The 27,526-nt window shown below is 38.6% G+C and overlaps 1 protein-coding gene across 3 annotated transcripts; it reads left to right on the forward strand.

Annotated features, from left to right (window-relative positions):
• The first annotated feature begins 948 nt into the window (after positions 1 to 948).
• LOC135195735 (protein phosphatase 1 regulatory subunit 14B-like) lies at positions 949 to 25,937 on the forward strand. Of its 3 annotated transcripts, none has more exons than XM_064222179.1 (5): positions 949 to 1,002; positions 6,479 to 7,124; positions 18,858 to 19,100; positions 20,964 to 21,089; positions 23,165 to 25,937. In XM_064222179.1, the coding sequence occupies exons 2-5, from the start codon at positions 6,810 to 6,812 to the stop codon at positions 23,204 to 23,206; spliced, it is 726 nt and encodes a 241-aa protein (XP_064078249.1). In that variant the 5' UTR covers positions 949 to 1,002; positions 6,479 to 6,809; the 3' UTR covers positions 23,207 to 25,937. The 3 variants fall into 3 exon arrangements, with proteins under 3 accessions (XP_064078249.1, XP_064078247.1, XP_064078250.1); XM_064222177.1 differs by having other exon boundaries at positions 970 to 1,041; XM_064222180.1 differs by lacking the exon at positions 949 to 1,002 and adding an exon at positions 1,349 to 1,371.
• The last annotated feature ends 1,589 nt before the right edge of the window (positions 25,938 to 27,526 follow it).

Here is a 27,526-nt window from a genome sequence, read left to right on the forward strand (position 1 = left end):
CTGTCATTGCCTCTTCACTAATGATTCAATTAGATGTATTGACGTTTTGCAAAGTAGAGATACCAACTTCATTGCATTGGAGTTTTCAAACTCATCTGTTTTTTTACTTTTTTTATTTATTTATTTGTATATCTTTTTTTTATTTAATTTATTTATTAATTTATTTTTTGTTTCAGTTATTTCCAAATAGTTGTCACAGTCATTTCGTTCGAAACAAAAATGTATGACATTTCTTCTGTTGAATTATATCCTTCGATGGTCATTTGCCTTTCTTTTTCATTTAAAACCTGATATGTATGGTTTTAAAGTCAAAGATTTTTCGCATCCTCGAAATAAATGAGATTAAACGCAGGTTTTACAATACAGCAAAGGTCCTCTTCTTTTAGAAAATGCGCGAGAATTTCTCCCATCCCCCTCCCTCCCTCCCCTACCAGTCTGGCTTAAGATTACTTGCGTCTACGCCAATTTGTTTTTAACTTGCAAGAAATGTCTCTTTTTAACCGTAAAATACCTCTCTTTCAACCGTAAGAAATATTGCTGTAGCATGTAATGTGATACTCCTGCGCCAGGCTTAGCTCGACGACAATCTGGAGGACTTGGTAAACATGTCAACTGATGATGTGGTTATAAGTTGCCGGTGATGCAGATTCGTTTCGCCTGAATTTGGCTTCGTCTTCACATTACTGCCGGCCTTAAACGGAAGAGATATTACGCAGAGGAAATCGAATGCTTCCCGCAATCCATCCTTAATCATTGCTGATTAGTTAATATACCTTACCATTATCAGCATTCCCTCAGGAAGAGATTAGTCGCGAGACGATGATACTATCTCTCAATCGAATACGACACAAACACAATTATTTTTTTTCGCGATCTTTATCGGGAGAGAGCGATAAGACGGACGAACAATCTCTGGGAGAGTCAAGCAGCGTTGTACGTCGCTGCTGCTGCTGTCTTTTTTCAGAGGTTCAGTTGCCTTTGGTGAATCGTGTCGTGAAGAAGGTGTCTTGGCACTTAGCTCGCCTTCCCCTTCTTCGTATTGTACTTTTACGAGAAGTTTTTCTCACCTCGGGGAAATCTCCCTCCGTGTGAATTCGTCTCGCTTTTGTGGCTCTGTCTGTGTGAAAATGGCAAATGAGAGACGGTTACGAAAAGATTCCGTGTTGCGACAGTGAATTTGTCTTACAGAATCTTGTATATACTATGCCATGAAGGTGGAATAATAGAGGCGATATTATTAAACTACATCCCGGGTTTTGTTTTTAAGCAAATTCTCTTCTCGTAGTTGTGTATGCTTCACACTAACACACACACAGCTTTCAAATGTGGACACTTATAATTGTCTCACACTATCTCCCGCTCTTTCTCATGGTAATTTTTTTATTTTTAACATGGATGGGAAAAAGGCAGTGAAGCGCACATGCGTACAATTGACTGCGGTGATTTCTACATATTTGAAATATAGGCTAGTGTGCTCATTCATTCTCTCAGTGTATTACCTGCACGAAAACCTCGATATTTCGCGAAACTGAACTTGGTATCTTAATTTTTAATCTTTTGTGGTGACAGTATGCAAAAGTTTACTCAAGTGAGGCTAACTCTTGTAACAGTGAAAATGTGTAAAACAAATACATGTAATGGTGTTAAAACGATTTAGGTTTGGAAGAGAGACAGTGATAAATATTTGATCCTCCTAAGTGATAATGTGCTGTTGTAGTGACGTCACGAAGTCAGCTTATTCTGACATCATTGGTCAAGAAATGAACTTCGTGAACAGTTGATGATACCTAGTTTAGCTATAGAAGGCATATTTTTTTTCTTTATTATATTCCTGAGCGACTGTTCAGTACAGAAACTGTTTCTCACACTCTTAAACCCCATGACATGTCTCAACACCTGTTGATGACTGCAGACACCAGGAAGGTCAGCGCAAGACGAATCAGAGGTTCCTTGCAAGCAAGCAAGCAACAGTGTTGTCCTATTATAATCATTATTGTTCTTTAAGATCCACAATAATATACTGATGATAGCAGTAGTATAAAATTTTAAAGAAGTATATAAAAGCTTTCGAAACCTACCTTGGGTTCATCTTCAGTCGGGTAGGGTTCGAAAGCTTTTAAATAGTTTTATAAAATTTTGCTGCTGCTACCATCAGTATATTATTGTGGACCTTACAGAACATTACTTGTGCCCTCGTAATTGAGATTGCTACCCACATAATTATTATTCCAACTCCAAACCAGTCTTTGCCTTAACCAAGGAGACACAATACTCGAGAAGAAATGAAGTCACTTGAAGAGGGAGTTCTCTATAGTGATGTTTGAGGAGGCGTCTTATCCTAATGTATTGATATGAACGTAGAAGGTGGTTTGTTGAAGACTTCCCTATTTTCAGGCGACAGAAAGCCCACCTGAAAATAAGCATAACTTAAACGTGCGAGGCAAATATAATGATAGTACAGCAACTGTACAATTCTTAAGACTTTCGATACAAAGTATGGTTGCAGGTTTTAAATGGAACTGATGAGGTTTTCGGTTGAAAGATCTCTAAAAGAATTGCTAGACCGCAATATAGGGATGGTTACAAAGATATATGGCTTGCTCTATCCACATTCATTATTGTCCTCTGAAATTTATGGAGACAGAAGCAACATGTTGGCGTGAGATCAAAGAAGGCCTTTGAATTCCATCCCCCATGTGTTTACAAAAATATACCTTCTCAGTGAAGTGCAAAAGACAGGATAAAAGTGTGTGAAATAGTGATGACAACAGTCATATGGAGAGGAGTATGATCCCAAATGTGGCCCCCCCCCCCCCCAAAAAAAAAAAAAATAAAATAATAATAAAAAAAAGTAACATAGTTCTGAGAATAAAGTCGCGAGAGTTGAAACCTACCACAGATTTTAGTCCAGGAACTCTTTTAACATTACAAAGGAGGTAGCGTGAAATATGCTAAAAAAAGATCACTGCAATATTTCTTGCAAGGCAAGAAACATGGCTCGGTGAAATAAAAGACCTTACTGTTTCGAAATACCCGCCAAGGCTGGACTATCCACCCTCAAAAGGGGTCCTATTCCCAAAAGTTCCTTTGCTGATTCTTTCAAAAATGTAATTGCATCCTGCCAGCTTGGAGACCCACTTGTGTTAATATGTTGTAAAAAAATCCAGACATACTATAATAGCTAATCCATAAAAATCTCTTAATAGCATGAGTCACTCAAATTGTGAAGAAATCCACTGCGGTGTAAGTGTGAATACGTATTATAAATATATACACAAACGGGAGCTTTCGAGATCCTGTTGGATTCTCCTTCTCAATCCCAAAGGCTCTCGTTTATGTATATAATTCTAATATATGTTTACACTTATAGATCACCGTGGATTTCTTCGCCATAATTGTTAGCACTGTTAACAAACAAACAAACGAACCGACCAAAAATATTGCATACTTCACCATAGTAATTAGACTGTGCCTTCAACTTCAAGAGGTACCTACTACTATCCCCTCTCTTGACGTACCTTCATTGGGATTCATCTCCAAAGATGACCAGAGATCTCATGGATGCTGGTCGAATCTCCCTCACTTCCTCAAAGAGATTATTAGCTAATTCCTCGGTCTCCTCTTAGGGACTAGAGTCTCATCCATCATCCAGTGTCATTGTCGAAAGGATTAAGATAAAATATACCTCGGCCACAGGAAGTTTTTCCCGCTTTCAACATTTATCCCAGATAATGGTAGTCGAGGGAAGAATGAGGGTGAGGGTCATTACTCATTGTTCGCCCTGGCATCCAACTGGCACACTTTGGCCCGCAATCTAATCTGTATCTTTATTTTGTTTTTAGCGGACCATAAATATGCCGATATCATTGACGCTAATCGTGATTGGCGAAAGCTCTTGCTGCTCACCGCCAATCACAGAAGACGATTCAGATTTCCAGTCGTGCTGAAATGTTTAATGAACCCGTATTTGATTAAACTTGGTTTTTTCATTCATAGAGTTTGTACTCGCTGGTTGTATTGCTAGGTTACCATGAGTATTCAAGACGATAATCTAGGATGAAATTTTTGGATTTTCATCAAGATGACAGTAATTGAAAATTTATCAATAAGAGATGTAGTTCGTCTCAACTTAACAGTTCATTGACTGACCAATCAGACTGTAGAGGTATTGTTGACGATCTCTCTTGAGAGAAAATATACATAGATCTGAGAAGTCATGATCCCAGAAGAAACCACATATCGTCAATCATGAATAACTTAAGAGATAATGCAATATTGAGAGCCAAACTCATTTGCGTGCCCAGACCAGTGAAAACATTGTCTATTGATTCATCTCAACGAAGTGAAGACTCAATCATTGATTACGTCAGTCGGTGATTCTAGTCTGGATATTCCAACGATCACTTTCCAATAATTGCCCCGTGTTGCCCAAAGCCCCCCCCCCCCCCCCCCATCATCTGTGCTACAGAAGTGTAGTCTAATAAAGCTTAATGGAATAGATTCATTAGAGAAACAACATTTCGTAGATATACTGTTGGTGGCGGATTCCCCTTGATACCTGACGCCAAAGGGTAACTTGACGCCACTTTGTATCAGGAAATTTTTGTGCAATAACATCTGGGTGGAATCGTGAGCGTCAGGAGCGAGATGATACGTGATAGGAGGTGTATTCAAGAATGTTATCTCAGTAAATTCAAATTAAAAGGCTCCTGCATCTGTGCTTTCTTGTTTTACTAAGACCACGTTTCATATCCATTCTTTTAAATGAAAAGGCCCCAGTTTTCTTCGTTTTCAAAAACAAATCTCTCTCTCTCTCTCTCTCTCTCTCTCTCTCTCTCTCTCTCTCTCTCTCTCTCTCTCTCTCTCTTTAAATGCAAAGGCCATATCTTGTGACTGGCGGGTACGTTCTCTCTCTCTCTCTCTCTCTTTAAATGCAAAGGCCATATCTTGTGACTGGCGAGTAGGTTCTCTCTCTCTCCTCTCTCCTCTCTCTCTCTTTCTCTCTCCTTCTCTCTCTCTCTCCTTTAAATACAAAGTCCATATCTTGTGACTGGCGAGTAGGTTCTCTCTCTCTCTCTCTCTCTCTCTCTCTCTCTCTCTCTCTCTCTCTCTAAAATGCAACAGGCATGTCTTGTGACTGGCTGTAGGTTTCTCTCTCCTCTCTCTTCTCTCTCTCGTCTCTCTCTCTCTCTCTCTCTCTCTCTCTCTCTCTCTCTCTCTAAATGCAAAGGCCATGTCTTGTGACTAGCGTGTAGGTTCTCTCTCTCTCTCTCTCTCCTTTAAATGCAAAGGCCATGTCTTGTGACTGGCGTGTAGAGATGAAAGCCATTTAATCCTTGCCTTTTCAATAAAGACGATGCCGACTGTCTTTTTGTTTTAACCCAGACAGACACATTCTCCAGGCGTCTTCCCTTCAGATAAAGGGGCAACTCTCTCTCACTCTTCTGAATTTTTGCATTGCTTTGATTTTCTTTAATGTTTTCAGTCACAGTTGCTGACACAACTCTTGTTGTTTATCTCGTGCGGGAAATTGTGGCTGCAATAAAACTTTAAAATGAGTCATCTCTCTCACTGTCAGCTGCGATAAATATTTATAAAGGTATTAATTAAAAAATGTGCTAACAGGGGTGAGAGATTTGGCAGGCAAAATTCGTCATTACGCTGCTTTGCACATAAAGTGTGAATTGGCATTGTATTCGTTATATTCCCTTCCCCCCCCCCCCCTTTTCTTATTATTATTATTGCAAAGCCAATGGGTCACGCAACCAGAATCGCTTTTCTAGACCAGGCCTGAAGGAGAGAGAGAGAGAGAGAGAGAGAGAGAGAGAGAGAGAGAAGGGGCGAGGACCAACAACGAAAAGCTGTAGACCTTCAGTCTCTTAAAGTAAGGAAGGTTATAGGTCAGGAAAAACAGAAGCCGAGAGAGAATTCCAAATCGGTATATAAAAAAAAAAAAAAGTTTGATTCTTGTAGCGTAAACTTTGAGATCGTAATCTTTTTATTCAATGTAAGCAATGGAATTTATTTGCTTACAATTTACAATTAAAAAAAATAGCCTCGTCAAATTGTGACATCAAATTATATCATAATTATGTTGCGTCATACTTCAGCTCATGAATTCAGTAATCCCTAATTTCATCATTTTTCATGTCAATAATAGGCTAGCGCTCTGTGTCTAGCATGAACATTTGTTAGCGGGATACTATCGAGAATTCCTTAAACACACTAGCCATCTAACACACACACACACACACACACAGGTTGAATTCATTCAGAGGCCTAGTAGAAGAGTAGGCCTCTGACCATACAAAAGTGTCTGGGACGATTCATCAAATATATTGCCAACTATTATCACTGTAATACTCGTTAGTCATTTATTGTTAGACTCTGGTGTTTAGATGTCAAACATCACGCGGTGTCACATTGCCATACACAAGTGTCACAGTCGATTTTATGTGTTTGCTTTTGTGGTCGGTAGGTAAACCGCAGATAGCGATTTGCTGGGACAACATTTCGGCGTACCAGGGTGAGTGTGGATTCCCGTGATAAAAAAAAACAAGTGCATTCGAGAATGGCATTGTTGGTGGGGCAGGAACAAGACCAGTTTAGAAATGCAGAATTCGTCTCGGAGGGAAGAGTGATCTGAGTAAGTGTAAATATAATTAAATCAAATCAAGAACGCCTGGTGTAAAATGTCTCCCATGAAAGCCTCGTAGAGCAGCTCGAATCAGTGACAGTAGCGGAATATATATAGTGTGAATTTATTGCCTTTTTTGTGTAAATTATTGTGATCAGAGCCGTGAGCAACCATGCTCTCCCGCATCAAGAAGAGAGTCGAAAATCGCAAGAGTGACCGGAAGGTCAATTTCCAGTGCGACCCAGCCACAGACCCGCCAGATTCTTCGTCCTCTTCATCATCGGCATCTTCTCCGACTGCTGCTGCTGCTGCTGCTGCAGGCAGCGTCCAGAATGGCAGCGTCGACAGCTGCGGTGTTGGTGGTGTCACTGCAACTTCACCTTCTCCTGCTGCGCCTTCCACAGGATCCAATAGCGGCAGCGGCGGATCCGACCCGAAGGAAAGATTGGGCGTCGACGCTCATCAGAAAGAAAGCACCGACGTTGAAGTAAGTTTGTGACCCCCGAGGATTCCAGGGGCAAGATCTTGCATTAAATCCATTAATGTTCGAGTGTGAGGCGGCATAACATTACGGTAATGATGATGGGGTCCTCCTGAAGCGTGTTAAGTAGTTGCTTTCTCAGTGTTGAGAGTCGACTGTGAAGTTGGATGTGTAACCTTGGTTATTTACCTTCCATGAACGTGACGAAAAAAGATGTCCTTCGTGTTTCATGTAATTCAGTTTTGCTGGGATATTATTGACCATCTTAAAATCGATGGGAGGGGGCAACACAGTGCCCTTTCGTAGCCAAGGACGCAAGGAAAAACATTTTTTTTTAAATCCTAATAAAATGAGGAAAAAATAACGATAGGGATTATTATTAATCTTTAGGAACTTGAATGAATTCCCTACCGCTTGGCACACCGACCCTCGAGACGGACCAGACCCTGTCTCCTCTGGTTACGTTTTGCAAGGACGGCCAGTACATCGATTGGCCTACCTTTTAGCGCTCATGCAAGAGCACAGTTTATCAATCCCAAGGTTACGGTACGTACGTACGAGGAGACGGAGTGGTGACGGCTGGGTGCCGTCACCACTCCGTCCGTTCTTACTCGGTACGTACCGTTTTCTTGCGCGTGCAAATCACACTGATATTCTGCAGTAGGGGAGTTAGTGCTGTCTGGTGTACTGTAGGCATTACTTAAAGTTCTTTGCAGCGTCCTTTGGGTCCTGGCTGAAACCCCTTTTATTCCTTTTACTGTACCTCCGTTCATATGCTCTTTCTTCCATCTGACTATCATCAACATTGCAGCATCCTTTGGGTCCTGGCTGAAACCCCCTTTCATTCCTTTTACTGTACCTCCGTTCATATTTTCTCTCTTCCATCTGACTATCCCCAACCCTCTCTCATAGTTGTTTCATAGTTCAACTGAGATGTTTTCCTCCTGTTACGCCCTTCAAACCTTCTTACTGTCGGCTTCCTTTTCAGCGCTTGGCATTTGGCCCAAATTCTATATTCGTAGCCACGGTGATATTCGCAACGAGATATATTTTCGCATTTTTCATTGTTTGTGGAAATTGATTCACGATAAGTAAATTGTCATGAAATTAAATCTGCAACCATTTGCACGTCAGTGCTGTCGGTATTTTCGTGATGGTTTTGAACAAAGTCTGGTTGATCATAAGGTTCGTGTGTCTATTTTGCTTCTTCGCTTCAGACATTATCATATGCATTTCACTCACGCAAGTTAGTTCACGCGAAGAACAAGAAGATGGACGGTTATGATGAGCTGCGCTAAATTACAGTCCTGAGTAAACAGAACAGATTAGTTAATATTACAATTTTGTCTTATTAGAAAAAGACAATAGAACCCCACCGGAGAGAGTTATTCTAATTTTGTCTTTGTTGAGAAATCAAATGCATCATTAAAAGAATAAATGACATAATTTTGTCAATTCTTGGACGAATAAAAATTCATGATTCCCATATGGATTTACAAAGCGTCTTGTGACGTCACCGTAATATAAAATAATTTCATTTTGATCGTAATGGTGCTAATGGTATCTTAGATGGCTCAATCCGAGGGGACCCGGGCTCGATCTCAGAGCAGGGCGATGAAAAAGTCTCGGTTTGGGTGTTTCCAATGCAAGCAATGTTCCTACATATATTCGTCTAAACAGTGAATTATGGAGAGAGAGAGAGAGAGAGAGAGAGAGAGAGAGAGAGAGAGAGAGAGAGAGAGAGAGAGAGGGAGATTTGGTTACCCGTCCCATAGGCCCTTGCACTATAATAAAACAAAACCAATGCGTTGCGTCAACAGCGAAAGATGAGTGACGTAGCATAGAGTTACTATCATTCAGAGATAATTAAACTTGACTTCCTAAAGTGATTATGTTATCTTGTTATCGTCGCCATTATCCTTACGGATTTTTGGTACCTTCTCTTGCCAGTTGGTCAGTGATTTCGCTGGTTACCGAGCTCATCCGTCGATCGAAGACTTCGCATAAAACTCATACAAGTTCATTGAAGTTCTAGCTAAAGATGCAACGCATTACTACCCTAATACTTTTCTCCTTGCATTTCAATACATTTTTTTTTATTGTTTAGTAAGCGAGATCTTTTTTTATTTTTTCCTATATCCTCTTACTTCTTCCTAATGAGCACTATACTTTTTGGGAAGCTTGAATTTCAAGTCAGTAGACCCTTTGGGCTTGTTCCTGTGAATAAGATTAGTCTTCTGAATAATATAATAATAATAATAAATAATAATAATAATAATAATAATAATAATAATAATAATAATAAACAGCTTATTTTATGCAGACTTCATCCTTCTTTTCGTCTATGCACAAATTAGTGACGAATTACTAGCAAAAAATGATCAGTAATAGTGCAGGATGTCCATGAAGTCCCAGTACCATTACAAGCATTAAATACTTGTAATGTAACTGGGACTTTGTGGACACCCTGTTTTATTAACCCCCATATAGGGGACCCGCGGCCGAACATGCTTCCAAAAGAGAGGTAGGTATATCGACGCCGTCGCTTACCTGTGACTCACTAAAATTGTTGACGTCATCGAGCTGTGGGTGGCGAGAGGGCTTACCTGCCTTGAACACATTGGGAATAGGGGATCGGACCCTTTACTAATGGGAAGGAGATACTGCGGCTGGATCACAACAGATTGGGGGGTGTGTGTGTGTTTGTGTTGGTGGCATACAGGGGTTTTTGTATTATATAGATTACTAGGGAACACTGGAGGGAACTTTGCATTTTGTAATTGGTGTGTGTCGATAGGGATTTTTACTATGGCCTAATGGATTGCTTTGGAACACGCCAAGGGGATATTTTATAACCCTTTATTTTATACTGGTTGGAAAGCCTATGTATTATTATTATTATTATTATTATTATTATTATTATTATTATTATTATTATTATTATTAAGAGAGAGAGGACTGTGAATTAATTAAATTAATCCATCGCTTTCCAAACCTCTATGGATATCAGAGGACTGTGCATTAATTAAATTAATCCATCGCTTTTCAAACCTCTATGGATATCTAATCACACGAAATTGAAGTAAAAAAAAAAACGTTTGAGGAGACACGTAAGAGAACCGCCGCGCGTTGTAAAAATGAAAAGAATTAAGATATGAAATGTGATCCAACTCAGCCACCATTTTACAGAGAACTCCAAATGAAAAAGAATTACGTGACGTGAATCTATAGCTAGTGAATGAATCATAGGGAGTGAATATGAGACACCAAGTGATGCACCAAGCATTAAGCTAAGACTTGGAAAATTTTGTGATTTAATTGTGCGATTTGTGGCATGAATCTGAACTAGTGAGTTATTATTATAATTATTCTTTTATTTTATTTTATTTTTATTTTTTTTGTTTGCTCTATCACAGTCCTCCAATTCGACTGGGTGGTATTTATAGTGTGGGGTTCCGGGTTGCATCCTGCCTCCTTAGGAGTCCATCACTTTTCTTACTATGTGTGCCGTTTCTAGGATCACACACTTCTGCATGAGTCCTGGAGCTACTTCAGCCTCTAGTTTTTCTAGATTCCTTTTCAGGGATCTTGGGATCGTGCCTAGTGCTCCTATGATTATGGGTACGATTTCCACTGGCATATCCCATATCCTTCTTATTTCTATTTTCAGATCTTGATACTTATCCATTTTTTCCCTCTCTTTCTCTTCAAATCTGGTGTCCCATGGTATTGCGACATCAATGAGTGATACTTTCTTCTTGACTTTGTCAATCAACGTCACGTCTGGTCTGTTTGCACGTATCACCCTATCCGTTCTGATACCATAGTCCCAGAGGATCTTTGCCTGATCGTTTTCTATCACTCCCTCAGGTTGGTGCTCGTACCACTTATTACTGCAAGGTAGCTGATGTTTCTTGCACAGGCTCCAGTGGAGGGCTTTTGCCACTGAATCATGCCTCTTTTTGTACTGGTTCTGTGCAAGTGCCGGGCATTCGCTTGCTATGTGGTTTATGGTTTCATTTTTCGTGTTGCACTTCCTACATATGGGAGAGATGTTATTTCCGTCTATCGTTCTTTGAATATATCTGGTTCTTAGGGCCTGATCTTGTGCCGCTGTTATCATTCCTTCAGTTTCCTTCTTTAGCTCTCCCCGCTGTAGCCATTGCCATGTGTCATCGCTGGCTAGTTCTTTAGTCTGTCTCATGTATTGTCCGTGCATTGGTTTGTTGTGCCAGTCCTCTGTTCTGTCTGTCATTCTCCTGTCTCTGTATATTTTTGGGTCTTCGTCTACTTTTATTAGTCCTTCTTCCCATGCACTCTTTAGCCGCTCGTCTTCACTGGTTTTCAGATATTGCCCCAGTGCTCTGTTCTCGATGTTGACGCAGTCCTCTATACTTAGTAGTCCTCTCCCTCCTTCCTTTCGTGTTATGTATAGTCTGTCCGTATTTGCTCTTGGGTGTAGTGCTTTGTGTATTGTCATATGTTTCCTGGTTTTCTGATCTATGCTGCGGAGTTCTGCCTTCGTCCATTCCACTATTCCTGCGCTGTATCTGATTACTGGCACTGCCCATGTGTTTATGGCTTTTATCATATTTCCGGCGTTGAGTTTTGACTTGAGTATCGCCTTGAGTCTCTGCATATATTCTTTCCTGATCGTGTCCTTCATCTCTTGGTGTTTTATATCCCCTCCTTCCATTATTCCCAGGTATTTGTATCCTGTCTCATCTATGTGTTTGATGTTGCTCTCATCTGGTAGCTTTATCCCTTCAGTTCTCGTTACTTTACATTTTTATTATTATTATTATTCAGATGAACCCTATCCATATGGAACAAGCCCACCACAGGGGCCACTGACTTGAAATTCAAGCTTCCAAAGAATATGACTGTCATTAGGAAGAAGAGAAGGTAAAGGGAAATACAGAAAGATCTCACTTATTAAAAATGAAAAAAATAAATTAATAAATAGATAAAAATGCATTAAAATGCAAGGTGAACAGCATTAGGGTAGTCATGCATTGCATCTTCGTTTGAACTTCTAAAGTTGCAATTGCACGACATCCTCAGTAGGGAGACAGTTCCACAGTCCAACGGTGAGAGGAACAAAGGACCTCTGGAACTGAGGAGTTCGACAGCGAGGCTAAACATTTTCTGCATATTGGTGTTAAGAAAGAGATTTTGGTGCCACAAATCTATTAAGTTAAAAGGAATCTTTGTGCCATGAATTTAAACTAGTAAGTTCATCGGGATTTGATGAAGCATCGTCTGTTTTATCACTTATTTAGCAAGTGGCTTGGTCCAGTGTGCTGCAGTTCTCGTATCTCGAAGTAACTTATCACCCCTAATCCTTATCATTCTTATCATTTGTAGCGAAGCAACGATGCGTACTCGACGTCGACTCTCACGGGACTTTGATACAAAGACTCCGTCAGATGATTGACAGCCGAATAGCGATTTGAAAGCAGTTGCCTTATTTGGTTGATTGATCGCGATGACTGTCTCTCTCCCGCGGTTTCTCATGTCCAGTATGGGAATGAAGTACCGAAGTGGTGTCTGGTATTCTATTTTATTATTTTATATTAATTTTCTTTGTGTTGGGCGTCAGTCGGTAGACATTGCTTAAGGTTATTTGCAGCGTCCCCTCGACCCCTAGCTGCAACCCCTTTCAATCATTTTACTTTACTTCCATTCATATTATCTTTCTTCCATCTGACTTTCCACCCTCTCTAACAATTATTTTACCGTACAACTGGGAGGTTTCCCTTGCAGAGCTGAATGACCTCATAGGTCGCAGCGCTTGGCCTTTAGCCTAAATTCTGTGCTCCAATTTTAAAGTAAACTTGGCATAATAACATGCTTATCTTCAGTGCAACTACACAGACATATGGTGCGAGTATGTACTGAAGATTCCAACGTATTATTAACGTATGGATGTACACACAGAAATTGTACTTAACACGTTCACGCATTTACAAATACGCAGACTTGTGTCTGTCTGTGCATATATTGAAGATTCTGAGGTAACATTTTATAGGGAAATATACATACATACATGCGGGCGCTATAGGCGGCTCATGATGTGGGAATGTACTGAAAATACAAGGGTAAGCTTTGTTTGATTCTTCTCTCTCTCTCTCTCTCTCTCTGAATATGCACATGTATACATGCGTATTTGGTTGCATATACCAACACTCAAGACTACTTTTTATACATCGATAAAGTTCACACGATAACTTAACGAAAAGTTTAAAGTAGATTCGTTTGCTCTAAGGTTAAGTCAAAAGATCTGATGTTTCGAAAACGTGTGAAAAATCCTAAATCATACGAAAAGTAATTATGAGGAATTATAAAAAAAATGTGTAATGATTCTTGAATATTTTTGAGATGGGAATAAATGAATGGGAGATTTCCACAAGCAGTCATCTGACAAACGACGGAGAGCTCGCTAATGCACTAGTTAATTACAGACAAGAAAGGAAAACCAATGTTTTTCTTATTCAGATACTTTCATGTGATGCTCATGAGAGCTGTTTGCAAGACTGTGGTCATACCAAATAAATATATAAATAAAAATAAATAAATAAAATAAGGACGGATCTTGGAATAAACAAATTTTCATGATATATCAAACGTGAACAAGTTTCCCCAGTCCGTAACTGCAATCAGAACTGACGACCTCAGTTGGACCTGTTTATGAAAAATAGTATTTACTTATTTACCACAATTGTGTCATAAACTCTGTAGTAGTTTCAAGCGTGATTGTTGAATACAATTTAGAAATTATTCATTCTATACACACACAAACTTTTTATAAACTGTACTTAATGGATTAATAGTACTTCCTGCCTACGAAGTTTTGAACGACACCTCCGACAATTCATATTTCGTAGCATTTCGCAAAGCATGCGGTATTGGTGTCATAACTGTCGAAGATGCATTTGTATGTCATGGACAAGTATAATTTTGTGCAGCTCTTTCTTGAATACTGTTATGTCGGCAAAATATTTATCAACTTCAGGGTGAAAGTCTTAGTTTCCAGTTGCAGTTAAAAATTTTATCATTATTGACTTTAGTTTGTCATCGTTTAATAGGTAGGGTTCTACCAACTTTACCTTCGTATAGGACCATTGCCAACATAGGAACAACAAACGGACGTTGGCAACATGTGCACTGCCGACAGACATTGCCAGTGTAGTACTTCCTAAACGCACTAATAATTAAGGCATTGCTTAACGACATTGCCAACATGGGCACTGCCAACATAATACTGCCTAAACTCACTACCAACAAAGACACTGCTTAGACACTACCAACATGGGAACCGTCTAAATACACTGCCAGTAAGGAAACTGCTTACTGCCACTGCAACATGGGCACCAAATAAAATCACTGCCAACATGAGCACCTCCCAAGCTGTAGACGACGTGGATGCTTTAAAGTTCCTAGTGCAAGTTTAACCCATCGTCATTTCATTCGTCATGTCCTTTGTTTTGCTGCTTGCAACGATCGATTATTTTCATCTCTCTCTCTCTCTCTCTCTCTGCTAGCAGTGCTTCTTTCCCTGTAATAGAAAACAAGCATACGAGGAGTACAAAACGGACAGCTGTATGTCACCTGTAACATGCAACAGTGAAATAAGGGTTAAGAGAGAGAGAGAGTTTGTTGATAAAAGAGTAAGCTTCTCCTCCAAAGAAAGCAGAAATAAGTCATGTTTTCGTATATATATCTTCCCATAATTGTGTGTGTGGGCTCGAGAAGAGGCAGGTAGGGAAAAGAGGGGAGGGGAGGGAGGGAGGGAGAGTGAGGGCGTGAATATAGCCAAACAGTGATAATCTTAGATGAAAACAAAGCAACCACGCCGTACTGTGCGGTAGGTATGTTGCCAGATCGTCAGACAATAATAGTTGCTGAAATGCTTTCGAAGCTTTATGAGTCCGTGGACTTGCTCAGTGGTGTAGCTTATAAAAGGACGCTATCCTACAGTCATGAAAAGGGGCTATAATTCATACTTATGAAATATTTCCTTCTATGTAGTTCATACTTACGAAATATTTTTTACTATGTTATAATGAGATTAGACGACTTTATCTCCTCTTAGAATGAAGCTCAGTGGATCTTCCCTCTAAAAATGAAGTCTAAGAGTTTGTTGCTTCTTAAAATGAGATGTGAAGACATCTATGCACCTTAGAACGACGTTGGAAGACACTATTGCCCCATTAGAATGAGGATCAAGGGTTGTTTGTCACTTAGAAAGAGGAGGATCGAGGGGTATTCGTCACTTAAAATGAGGATCGAGGGCTATTTGTCACTTAGAATGAGGTTCGAAAATTCATTCTCCTTGTTGAAGGACATTCTTCCTCTGGAATGAGAGAGAGAGAGAGAGAGAGAGAGAGAGAGAGAGAGAGAGAGAGAGAGAGAGAGAGATACTTAAAGCTAAGGAACTATCACAATCTATAAATGCTTAACAATAAAATGATAGAGGGTCGAGGAATAAGTAGATGCTTCACATTTGTCGTGTGTGTCAGTACACAAAAATATGAGATGCCGTATAGTAAAAGCTTCGCTCGAATGATTTTCCAAATGACGTACAGAAAATGAATGAGGAGGAAGGCTTTGGAAAGTGATGCCCTGTCAGGGAAGGGCATTTGAAAGGATGCCGCGAGATTGCAAGACCATTTGTTTTGCCTGTACCTACCGCTCGGGGTTATAGGATGGCTGCTAAGTTTGCCAATCAGCGCTTGCAATTGCGCGCTCTGTTTTGATGTCATTTGGCTCTTGAAATTGATGGAAGTTAGTGTTCATTATTGTCTCTGTAAACATGTTAGTGGACGTTAAATATTCTCTCTCTCTCTCGATTCCTCGTCTCTGTTAACATGTTAATGGACATTATACAATCTCTCTCTCTCGTAATTGATTCCTCGTCTCTGTAACTGTAATGGACATTACAACTCTCTCTCTCGTAATTGATTCCTCGTCTCTGTTAACATGTTAATGGACATTATACAATCTCTCTCTCTCGTAATTGATTCCTCGTCTCTGTTAACATGTTAGTGGATGTTTAAACTAGCTCTCTCTCAGCAACAGTGTGGAAGAGTTTAAAAGAAAGCCAGACAAAATCAATAGGAGACTGTGAATGAACATTAAAACCTGCTCGTAGAGATAATGGAGCACACGATGTCTCCTCTTGGGATGGACTGATAAGTCTTTGAGACATCCTAATCCTTGTAATTCTCTCTCTCTCGTGTAATTACTTGAAGAGACCATGTTAACTCCATACTTTAAAATCCTACCCAAACGCTGAAACATGCGACCTGGTTGTCAGTCGACTGTTTTGGACTGACGTGGGGTGAAGAGAGAGAGAGAGAGAAAAAAACAATTCTGAAAATGTATACCAGAGTACGAAAAAGGGTGGGTTCGGGTGGAGGTAGGGGACATCCTGGAGGAGTTAAATCCCCTTCCCTCCCTCCCACTCCCCCTTCCCCCGCAAGGCGGAAATCCCTCATCAGAAATTCTCGTGAAAGCTGACAACGAGACTAAATGCTTTTCGGAGTATTCAGGTCAGCCCGTTTTGTTCGTAGGAAGGAGTCCTTTGTGCTCCACGCGCCGTGGGAGATGTGTAGAGGATTGCGTAGGCAGCTCCTGCTCCTGCTCCTGCTCCTGCTGCATGACGTCACCAACCTACAGGTTGCAGACAGCTGGTGGTGGTGGTGGGCATCGGCAGGACAATCTCGGGTTCGAAGGGGATGGCTTCTCTTTGCCATTTAAGAGATATCGAGAGATCTATCTATATGCGGTTTTTATCCCCGTGGCTGGGCAATGCTGTCAGTGCACCTCATGCGTGAACTGTAGGCATTACCCAAGGTTCTTTGCATCGTCCCTTAGCTGCAGCCCATATTATTTTACTGTACCTCCATTCACATTGTTTCTTCTTCCATCTTCATTTCCACCCTCTTTTAACAAGTGCGTCAGTGCAACTAATTGCTTTGAGGTTTTCCTCCTGTTACACCTTTCAGACCTTTATATACAGTCATTCAGCGCTGAATGACCTCATAGGTCCCAGCGCTTGGCCTAAATTCTATATATTCTTCACGGTCTTACAAGGAGCACTAGGTCAGTAGTCCATTATTCGCAAATATTCTTATTAAAACTCGTCTAACTTAACCTAGAGTGATGACTGGCGTATATTTCTTAAACCATGTATTTGCAAGTCATCGTTCCATTATCGTGAACGAATAGATGATGTCCTTGCAGTATCGCAACTTAGTGCAAATGCCGTTCGTTTATTCGTCAACATTTCCATAACCTTCGGCGTCATTCATGTTCTGCACCAGTTGATTTCTGTTCCTCGTTTTCCCTTTCAGCTGTGTGATGGTGATAATAGTCTTGTATTTCTTGATTCGTCTTTCGTCGTACGTGACAAATTCACCTGGAGTAACTTTTCACTTGAACCGGTTTTATGACTAAGTACAGACATTCTGGTGTGGGTTCTAGCTGCCACTTCAAACTGGTGTGCCATACTTGCAACTTTGCGCAGTTTTTGTTTTTTTTAATGGCTGGTATTCAAGATAGCGGCTTTAAAGTTGCAATAAAGGATTCCCATTCATATGATCGAGATGTTCGCGTACTTATTTAGAGAACAGATCACCTTCTGACATTCATGTGTCAGGGTGTCAGCAAAGATAACCCTTTGTTTTTTAATTAACTTCTGTTCTCCTCTTCTCCTGTTCTGTTGCCATATCAGTATCCGCCAGAAAGACCATTTCTTCGAATAGTTCAGAATACAATAGACTATAGAATTTAGGCCAACGACAAGCGCTGGAACCTATAAGGTCATTCAGCGCTGAAACGGAAATTTACAGTAAGGTTTGAAAGGTGTAATGGGAAAACTTCACTGTTACATTATGAATCAATTGTTATGGTTGAAAGTAAGGTGGAAGAAAGAGAACATGAATGGAGGTACAGTAAAATGAATGAAAGCGGGTTACAGCCACGGGCCGAAGGGACGCTGCTAATAACCTTAAAGTAATGCCTACAGTGCACCACGTGATGTGCAATGACTGCACTACCAGGATTATGTGGTGATTCATTCAGTATTGTTTTCTCTAAATATTTTTCTTCTTCAATAAACCGTGTCTGCCGAGTTTAGAAATAATTATAGACTCCGTGAAAATAAATAAGGCTTCACCTGTTGGGTTATAAGACTGGATCATCCTCCTCTGTTTAGATAAATAGTACTCCATGTGGTATTTTGATGTATTAAGAGGAATGTTTTCTGTAACACCATCTTTCAGCAACAGTGATGGGCTGATCGTCATTGCTGACTGGGAACGCAAACCGAAAATGGCGTATTGCTGGGATATTGATCCAGAAATTCAGGCATTTAAAAAAAAAAAAAAAAAAAAAAAAAAAAAAAAAAAAAAAAAAAAAGTCGCCTTGCATTACGTGTATTTTAATCTCTTAATATCATTTCATTCTTTCCATCGATGTGCACTGATGTATGAAAAGATTATTTAGTTGAAGGAGTGTGGTTTTATGTGTTAATTTTTGTGCCATTATTTTATTTTGTATTTCCCTTTACTTGCTCTTACTTCTTCCCAATTTCCATAATATTCTTTGGACGCCTCAATGTCAAATCAGTGGCCCTTTTGTGGTTGGCTTGATCCATATGAATAGGTGTCATCTACTGAATAATAATAATCAATAATAAAAATAATACTAATAATCCGTTTCTCCCTCCCACAGAGCGGGATGGAGGTAGGCGTGGCCTCGTACACTTCGGGTCCAGTGGGGGGATCCCCCGACCGGGCAAGGGGGCCTCCAAGGGCGAATTTGCACGTGGAGTTCGCGCAGTTGGGAGAGGTGAAGGAACGCAAGGAGAAATACCTCACGGCCAAGTATGGCGCCCATCAAATGTCCCTCATCAGGAAACGACTCGGGGTGGAGATGTGGATGTTCGACCAACTACAGTCTCTTTATCCAACGCCGGTGGGTTTAGGACACATTATTTTTTCTCTCTCTCTCTACCCAAAGCGTCATTTCCAGGTCATTGCATGAGACGTTGAAAATGTATTCGAGTTCGTTCAAATAATATTTATTTTCCTCTCTCTCTCCTTTCCAGGTCATCTTATACGATGTTGAAAATGTATTCGAGTTAATTCAAATTCTCTCTCTCTCTCTTCTTTCCAGGTCATCGTATACGATGATGAAGATATATTGGAGTTGATTCAAATATTTATTTTTGTTTCCGAATAGCGTAAACCGGCTCTCTCTCTCTCTCTCTTTCTCTGTCTCTCTTGAACAAAGAAATACGTAAGCGTGTCCTTTCATGTCATATAATACAAATAAAATAGTGTTGATTTATTTAGAGTATTTTTCTACGTTTCTTTTGAATATATAAAGAAATGTTCAGTTAATGTATACATATATATATATATATATATATATATATATATATATATATATATATATATATCATAAAAACGTCATAAGATGACCTAGAAGTACAATTTATCTCTCTTCTTATCTTGTTTACATTTTATTGCGTTTTAGTTAGCTGTTCTCACGTACTGTATTGGTGTTTGAAAAAACAGGAAAGGTAGCTGATAATTCTGTAAGTGCTAAGAGAGAGAGAGAGAGAGAGAGAGAGAGAGAGAGAGAGAGAGAGAGAGAGAGAAAGTATGTGTGTGTGTGTGTGTCGGTCGGATGATCAGTCGTTGTATAGCTTGAAATTTTTTCAGCTGTTCACAGCTGTTGGATTCTCTGGTCGTGATAAACGGACTTAGTGTGTGTAGTGTTGCTGAGAGAGAGAGAGAGAGAGAGAGAGAGAGAGAGAGAGAGAGAGAGAGAGAGAGAGAGAGAGAGAGTATACATTAACCGAACATTTTTCTTCATATATGCAAATGAAACTTAGAAAAATATTCTTTACATCAACACTACTTTGTTTGTATTAGATGACATGGAAGGATACGTTTACGTATTTCTTTGTTTGAGAGAGAGAGAGAGAGAGAGAGAGAGAGAGAGAGAGAGAGAGAGAGAGAGAGAGAGAGAGAGAGAGAGACAGGCAGTTATTGCATATCTTGAATGTTTTCAGTTACACGGTCCTCCAGTAGTAATGAAATAACTTTACGTGTATTCGCCAACATTCACACATATTCGTTGCTTATTTTTCTCTGGTTTGATACACGAGTTTTTAAGACTTGAAAATTGTCATTTTAACCGAGTATAAGCATTTTGTGCATAAGTATAAATTGTTCATCAACAACCAGAAACCTGAACTATTAACCAGATTGAATTACTGACAGGTTTTTATATATCAATTATCGCGTCATTTGTACTTTAAAGAAGATAATATTCTATTGACTAGCCTCTCGGACACAGGAGATTTTTCTTTATTTTGTTGGTGTGCATAAATTCATATCATAAATTTTTTTTATATTCATTACATTAACAGAGTAAGATTGAGTCTCTCAGGTATAATATTTTTTTAGATGAGTTTCCAATTTTCATTTTCATCTAATAACATTATTTTATCCTTCCATGTATTTAATAGTTTTTTTTAATATTCTAATCCTACTTGACTGATTATTCTGGTATTTTCATTGGTATATTACAGCATTCATTTTTATATCAATATTCATTTTAAATTGCAGTATTACAGCATCCAGCTCTTGAAATAATTAAGCTTTCATACTTTATTGCCACCAAAACCTCCCCTAAAGCTTGTTGCAACTGTCTTCATTACTCTTGTGCATATCATCTTTTGAAATCTTAACAAGAATCCTACTTGAATGTCAGGGTTAATCCTGACAGAATATATTACCTAGCACTGACTGGCCATCATCTCCGCAGGAAGGGAAACACGAAGAAAAGGAATTGGATCTTGACGAACTACTCGACATAGAGGGCGAATTAAAACGCAAAAAATTTTTATGGGACAGTTTGGCTGATTGCAAACAATCAAAGGATAAAGTTGAGGTAAGACCACAGTCTTGAGGTTACTTGTTCTAGAGAAACGAGATTACTTTTATTATTTCTATATTTATCTTCAAGCAGTTTAACAGGCTTACTTGGTCACATTCCTAGGCTCTCATAGTACTGGGCTATAGAAATACTTCCTCAGTGAGGAACATCAAGTTGAAGGAGTTGGACAGCCAATTGGGATGAAACTTAAAGAAACAAATGGAAAGTAATGCAACTTGATACATTATGATGTGCAGAAAAATTCGTCTTCTGCTGTGATGATACCCCGGGCTGTATTTATACTAATCTTGCCTTTTTTTTAATAGCAGAGAATCTTCATGGCAATTCATTCTCTTTTTTTTCATTAACAAGAAGAGACTAGGCCTCTTTGCACCATGGAAATATTCAAAGCAGACAGATTATCGCGGGGAATAAACTGAGTAATCTGCCAGCCTGGGTTAGGTCAGCAAGAGCTATTTGGAGTATTGTTGGTGCAGAAAAGAATATGTCATAAGATTTAAAAAGCTTTTGTGGCTTAAGCCACACAAGTGTTCAACACTTGCAATTTCTGGAGCATTAAGAAAATCAAAATAATCCCAGAGGGTGCCATTATACAGACATAATTCAAATTGAAACCTTTTATAATATCATAAAGACTTTTTTTATTATGTACATGAAGTAATAACACCTTACAATGTGATAAAAGTTACATTGTAAGGTGTTATTAGTTCATGCACATACAAAAGTTAGAGGCGGAATTACATTTTATTTAAACAAACTGAGAACTGAATGGAGGGAGAGACAGAGAAATTTGTGTAGAGAAATCAGCTTGGAGTCATAGATGAGTACTGTAATTTGAAAATGAGCTGGAACATGAGATGGCAGAGGAAAGGATAAAAAGTGAACCCACAGACAGGGAGTTTGTCTAACAGAGGATAAGATATATTGAGAAAAAAGGACAAAGAGTCTCCACACACACTAACAGAAATGACGATCAAATATTACACACACTAACAGAAATGATGATCAAATATTCGTAAGGAGAGAAAAAAAAACTTAGGGCAGGTAACCAGCACATGTCTTTGAAATATAGGGCATTTGTAGAGCCACATTTAGTTGTCTTGAGGAGAGTGGTGATTACATTTGAAATATTCCCAGCTACTGAGCTGTGCTCTGTCTTCTATTTTGGTGGAAATCAGCCTTGGGTCTGAGTTCTGTTCATTTAGCTGCAGTTGCTCGTTTCCTTATTTACTAATCTTCCTAAGTAGAAACATTTGTACATCATTGGGGTCAAGCATGAAATGAGTTCTTTCCTCTTGTCTCCTGTAATTAATGCCTGCATTCCCATCTGTTCTAGGTCTCCTTCTGTGGCATTTTTCACTACATATTTCTTGGGGCTCCAACAAGCTTTGTCTTGCAACTTCCAAATCTATTACTTTCCTGACCGACTGATCCTCACACTTTCTCAGTTATTACATATCCATACAATCTTAGTCTTTTGAGAAGGTGGTCTGTTTTCCAGGCTTTTTAATCCCGTTTGACTCTGCTTTTTTTATCTTTAGATATATGGGTCTTATATTCTGTCAATGGATGGTGGCTGATTTTATTTCCATATGGAATTTTTACTAATTGAAAACCACACCTCCTTTTCTGTCTTCAGTTGTCTTTAATGTTTCTTATCTGTTAATAGGGAGATTTGAAGCCTAATTTTTAGCAGCTTCTTCAAATACACAACAAACCACATGCTGTCCAGTATATTGTATTGTTATCTTTATAAAATATACTTATAAAATTATTTACAATACTTACCTCTAAAAAGTAGCTGACATGAGGTCATCAAATGTTGTTAGAAAGAAGGAATAGTTTAGTTGTTTTCTAGGGTGTTTGAAAGTAAATATTTCTTGTACTTAAAGATTGTCTTGCCTGTGTTGAATCAGACTTGTGCTTTGAATATAAAAATCCCACATTTATTTAGTTATATTTTGCAATAAATATCTGGAATTCACTACAGATTTTCTCTCTGTCAAACTTTAGTTTTATGTTATTTTATCTCCTAACTGTTTGGTAACTGTGTTCCTTTGTCATTACAGAAATTTATTGATGAACTACTAGAACGAGCAACCACCCTGTAAAGAAGTGAGATAGCTAATTTGTGTGTTCCATGTGTACTCACGGCTCCATCTACATCTGAGGTCTTGTTTACCAGAGACTCAAAGGAACTGTAATGGCTGTTGTCTGGTGTGCTCCTTGGCTCTTATCGTGAAGTGTGTAGAAATGATGTTAAAAGCAGTATTTCAGAGTGAATATTTATATATATACAAGATATATATACATTGGTCTATATATATCTACTTATATATACCTTTGCTTAAGGGCGACTCAATGTGATGCTGGTTGTTGTCAATGTCATCATCGCCCGAGACTGATATAGATTTTGGCAGTCTTGGAGTCAGAGCGGTTTTGAATTAAGCTCCTCCTCAAAAAGAGGAAGAGGCTGAAGAAGCTGGATTCACAATGAAGGGAAGACTTGGCAAGATGGTGTCCTTGCAACTGCTTATTCAGGGAAATGTAGGAGAGAATGAAGAAAGGAATGTTTATCAAGCCCTCCAATGGAAACAGTTAGCAGGAATCATAAGCGAATAGAGATATCATGGCCCAGTCTTGCTCATTAATGACTTGTTCAGCTGTGTACTGATATCAGAAATTGTTGATGGTATGGGCCATCAGTGAGTATGTAATGTAATTGATTTTAATACTTTTCTATTACATATATAGTATATATATATATATTATTTGTTTTTTCTTATTTGATGTGCAACAGGCACATCCTGCTAAACTTAATACTTTTTTGAGCATTTGAATATGAGAAACTTGAAGCAGACTTTAGTATTGGGAAGATGGTGTAGACTGCTAATTATTAGAAGAATTTAGGTATTACAGTATAGGCAAAGTAGCTAGTCTCTGGCATTAACGCAACAAAACAATCTCATCTGTTACTAATACTGATCTTGGTAATATTCCTTAGTACACATTTTCAATTTGTATGAGATGCGTCAAATTCGTTGAAACTACCGGTTTTTCTAGTTAAGAGACTGAATCAGCAAAATTGCTAAAATGTGTTTATAGTTTGGAAAAGATTGTTTGAATTAGAAATCACTTCCACAGTATTTTGTTACAATATGGCAACTATGAGCACTTTTGATTATTTTGCAGAAATACATATGGATTTTTTATAGAAATGGTTGTAGCAATCATCCATTGGTAACTCCTTGTTTCAAACCTTATGTGTCCGGAGGAAAGAATTCTTCAACTGTAGCACTTCCTTACATTGGTGCTTCTCTGTCATGTGAAAAGGAACCTCATTTTATCTTTGCTGAAAGTTAGTACAAGAACTTTAGGTAAGTTTCAGCTCATACTTTTTGTCTTTATTATTGTCAGTGATACTTCACTGATGTAGGCATTCGTCCTGTTTTTGGTTATTTTCTGATGTCTTAGTTTTATGTATTAATCTTTACTGCTACTAGAGAGTAGTATGTATTGTTTGCATTTATTGTCACTTGTTTGTTACAGATTTTGTTGAAGATACAGTCATGTTTATTTTGCCATTATTGAAGCTGGACAGCTGTTTTAATTTTAATTGTTATTTAATGCTGTTGGCAATCCACCGTACACATTTTATACCAAGTAGGCTATATTTTGTCTTCATAAGTTGCAATCAAGATTTGATATATGCTTAGAAATGTACTGGAAATAACACCCAAATACAACAGTTGAATCTACACGTCCTTTTATGGTGAAATTCCAGCACAAATATCTTCAGGATCCCCCCTTCCCCCTTCTTACACCCGAACTCCCTTATACTGTGCTCCTAGCCATATATGTGTGTGTGGCTGAGTACCAAAGTAATGTAGTGAGGCTTGTATGATGATAATCTTAATAATAATGAGATTAGTAGATCTGTAGCATTAGTAAGCGACAATGATGCTGTCATTTTCATACAGTTACTTGAGGCTGCCATTTAGAATCATTATACTATATCTGTATACAAGGATCAAAATGCTGGATAAGGCTTGAACTGAAAAGATTGCAAGGGAAATGATATCAAAAAATATATATAAATAAATATATATATATATTTTGAGACATATATGTCAATGTAGTTAACCTTATTCTCCTTTTATACAATGCAGAGGAAAAGCAGCTTTATTGACATTATATTCTAGTCTCAGAATCCCTTTTCATTCAGATAAAACTTGTCTCTCACTTGGGTTGTCATTTCCTGCCCTGTGAAAGAAAGCCATTTCACATGGATACGTTTGTTTACGATGATTTTGTTAAAAGGTTTGGAAGAAAAATCACTGTATGTATATCGTAGACGTTAAGGAAGTTTTTACTATGTTGTGATGTACTAAAACATAAAATGCTATTGTAAGGATCTCATTTTATGCCTCCAATTTTATAAGGTAAACATACATTAATATGTTTCCTTTGTGTTTTCATAGTACACTATTGCATAAAATGTTTGCAAAAAAAAGAATTTAAAAGAATTTTGTATGCTTTTTGTACATGCTAAAAATGGGTATTATTTGCAATTTACAATTTGTTGCATTTGCATTTTGATAATATTGATTGACAATAAGAATTCAAACATGTAGTAGAGAACCAAATATGCTAAATATGTTTATGAATCAGTATACTACAGTTGCTTGAATAGAGGCACTAAGTTTCTTTACAGATTTGTTTAACAGTGTATTGTGAGTACTGTGTATGAAATTTTTACTTTTGTGCATGAACAATGTTACATTGCATTACGGGTTTTCAACCCAGATTTTGAGAGAGACAATAAAGTTGATAAACATGTAATATTGAAATATCATATATTTTTCATATAACTCAGTTCATATCCTTTTGTGTGTGTTACTGTATATAATAAATAGTCAGCTCACATCAGTATTCTTATGAAGTCAAAACCATTGCCATGCTATAGGCAATCACATAAGCAATTTACCAAGGAGAGTTTCACCTGAAATGAGGCAAGATCCTCTTGGTAGAAAGCATCACTAAGATGTTTTATCAGAAAGAAAATTCACTTTGTCATCATATCCTTCCTTGGATATGCCTTCCAGTTTAGCAGTGTATGTGCTATTAATTTCCTGTATTTGCAGCCTAACAGACCTTGATGTCTTCACTCAGTGAAGGGTAATTGATCCAACAGCAAGCTTAGGGTAGGCCAAGGCTTCTCTCTTTCTCTCATTCTTCCAAATCAAAGATTGTTACAGAGCCTTTTGGCACATACACCCAACCAAAACCTATGTAGACTAGCAGTTACTTTGGACTATCCAGTCCCCCTTCAGGTCGAACCACATCCTTCATCATAAGATAGATAAGTCAGAAGTTCTAATGTAGCTTCTGCCAAGACAGATTTGGTATCCTATTGTCCCTGCTGGTGCATCCACGGCTGCTTTTTCTTTTGAACTGAGGTCTATAGCCCTTGATTAACTTAAATTTGTTTAAGGCAATATAACATCAATGCTTACTCATACCATTATCATTATTCATTTATGCAACAGAGATCTTAAACTCCAGAGCCAGTCAGTCAACACATTTTAGTCACTACTACAGTGCCGTCTCGCATCTTCCGGGTACACCGTATTTTTAAAAGTAGGGGTGCATAAAGACATACAGGCAGTTCCCGGGTTAAGACAGGTTTGGCTTAAGACGTTCTGAGGTTAAGGCGCTTTTCAATTATATTCATCAGAAATTATTTCCAGGGTTACGACGCATGTTCCAGGGTTACGACACCTACAATGCTCCTCTGGCAGAAGAAATATGACACCAAAAAGGCAAAATAATCAATATTTGAAGGTTTTTTTGATGAAAAATGCAATAAGAATGCAGTTTACATAGTTTTCAATGCACCCAAAGCATTAAAAGTAAGGTTTTCTTAGGATTTTTTATGATGTTCCAGATTACGACAATTTTCGGGTTACAACGCGTCTCAAGAACGGAACCCCCGTCGTAACCCGGAGACTGCCTGTATATATCTCCTACATGTTATTTGGGTTGGCAAGGTCCCAAAACAGCTGATACATAACATCTTTTGATTTCAAGATGAAAATCGTTCCACGCAAGTGAATATCTCCTGGGAGTGATTTCAGCTGCTGTTTGCTTTATTGACTTGTTGACATATTCAATCCCACAAGTGCTGGAACTCCCCAAAACTTGACTTGTTATCCTTTAATGGTTGTTCTGTAACATAGTTGGATTGCAATCAAATGTCCATGTATATTAGTCTATTGTAACTTGTAGGAGTGCACTTTTCACAGTCTGAAGGAAAAGTCCTGTTTTCGCTCTTTTTGGTCTCTGCCCACCCAGTTGTCCTATTTCCGTAACTTTGCCTTGCACTTATTTTCACCTTTCATTAAAGGAGAATTATTTTGACACTGGATCAG

Source organism: Macrobrachium nipponense, chromosome 16, assembly GCF_015104395.2.
Source record: "Macrobrachium nipponense isolate FS-2020 chromosome 16, ASM1510439v2, whole genome shotgun sequence".
NCBI lineage: Eukaryota > Metazoa > Arthropoda > Malacostraca > Decapoda > Palaemonidae > Macrobrachium > Macrobrachium nipponense.

Excerpts from the sequence above, each read along its gene's own strand:
- LOC135195735 (XM_064222179.1), top strand. The coding sequence starts at position 6,810 with ATGCTCTCCCGCATCAAGAAGAGAGTCGAAAATCGCAAGAGTGACCGG. Across the intron at positions 7,125-18,857 it reads AAGAAAGCACCGACGTTGAA|AGCGGGATGGAGGTAGGCGT; the intron begins GTAAGTTTGTGA and ends TCCCTCCCACAG. Across the intron at positions 19,101-20,963 it reads AGTCTCTTTATCCAACGCCG|GAAGGGAAACACGAAGAAAA; the intron begins GTGGGTTTAGGA and ends TCATCTCCGCAG.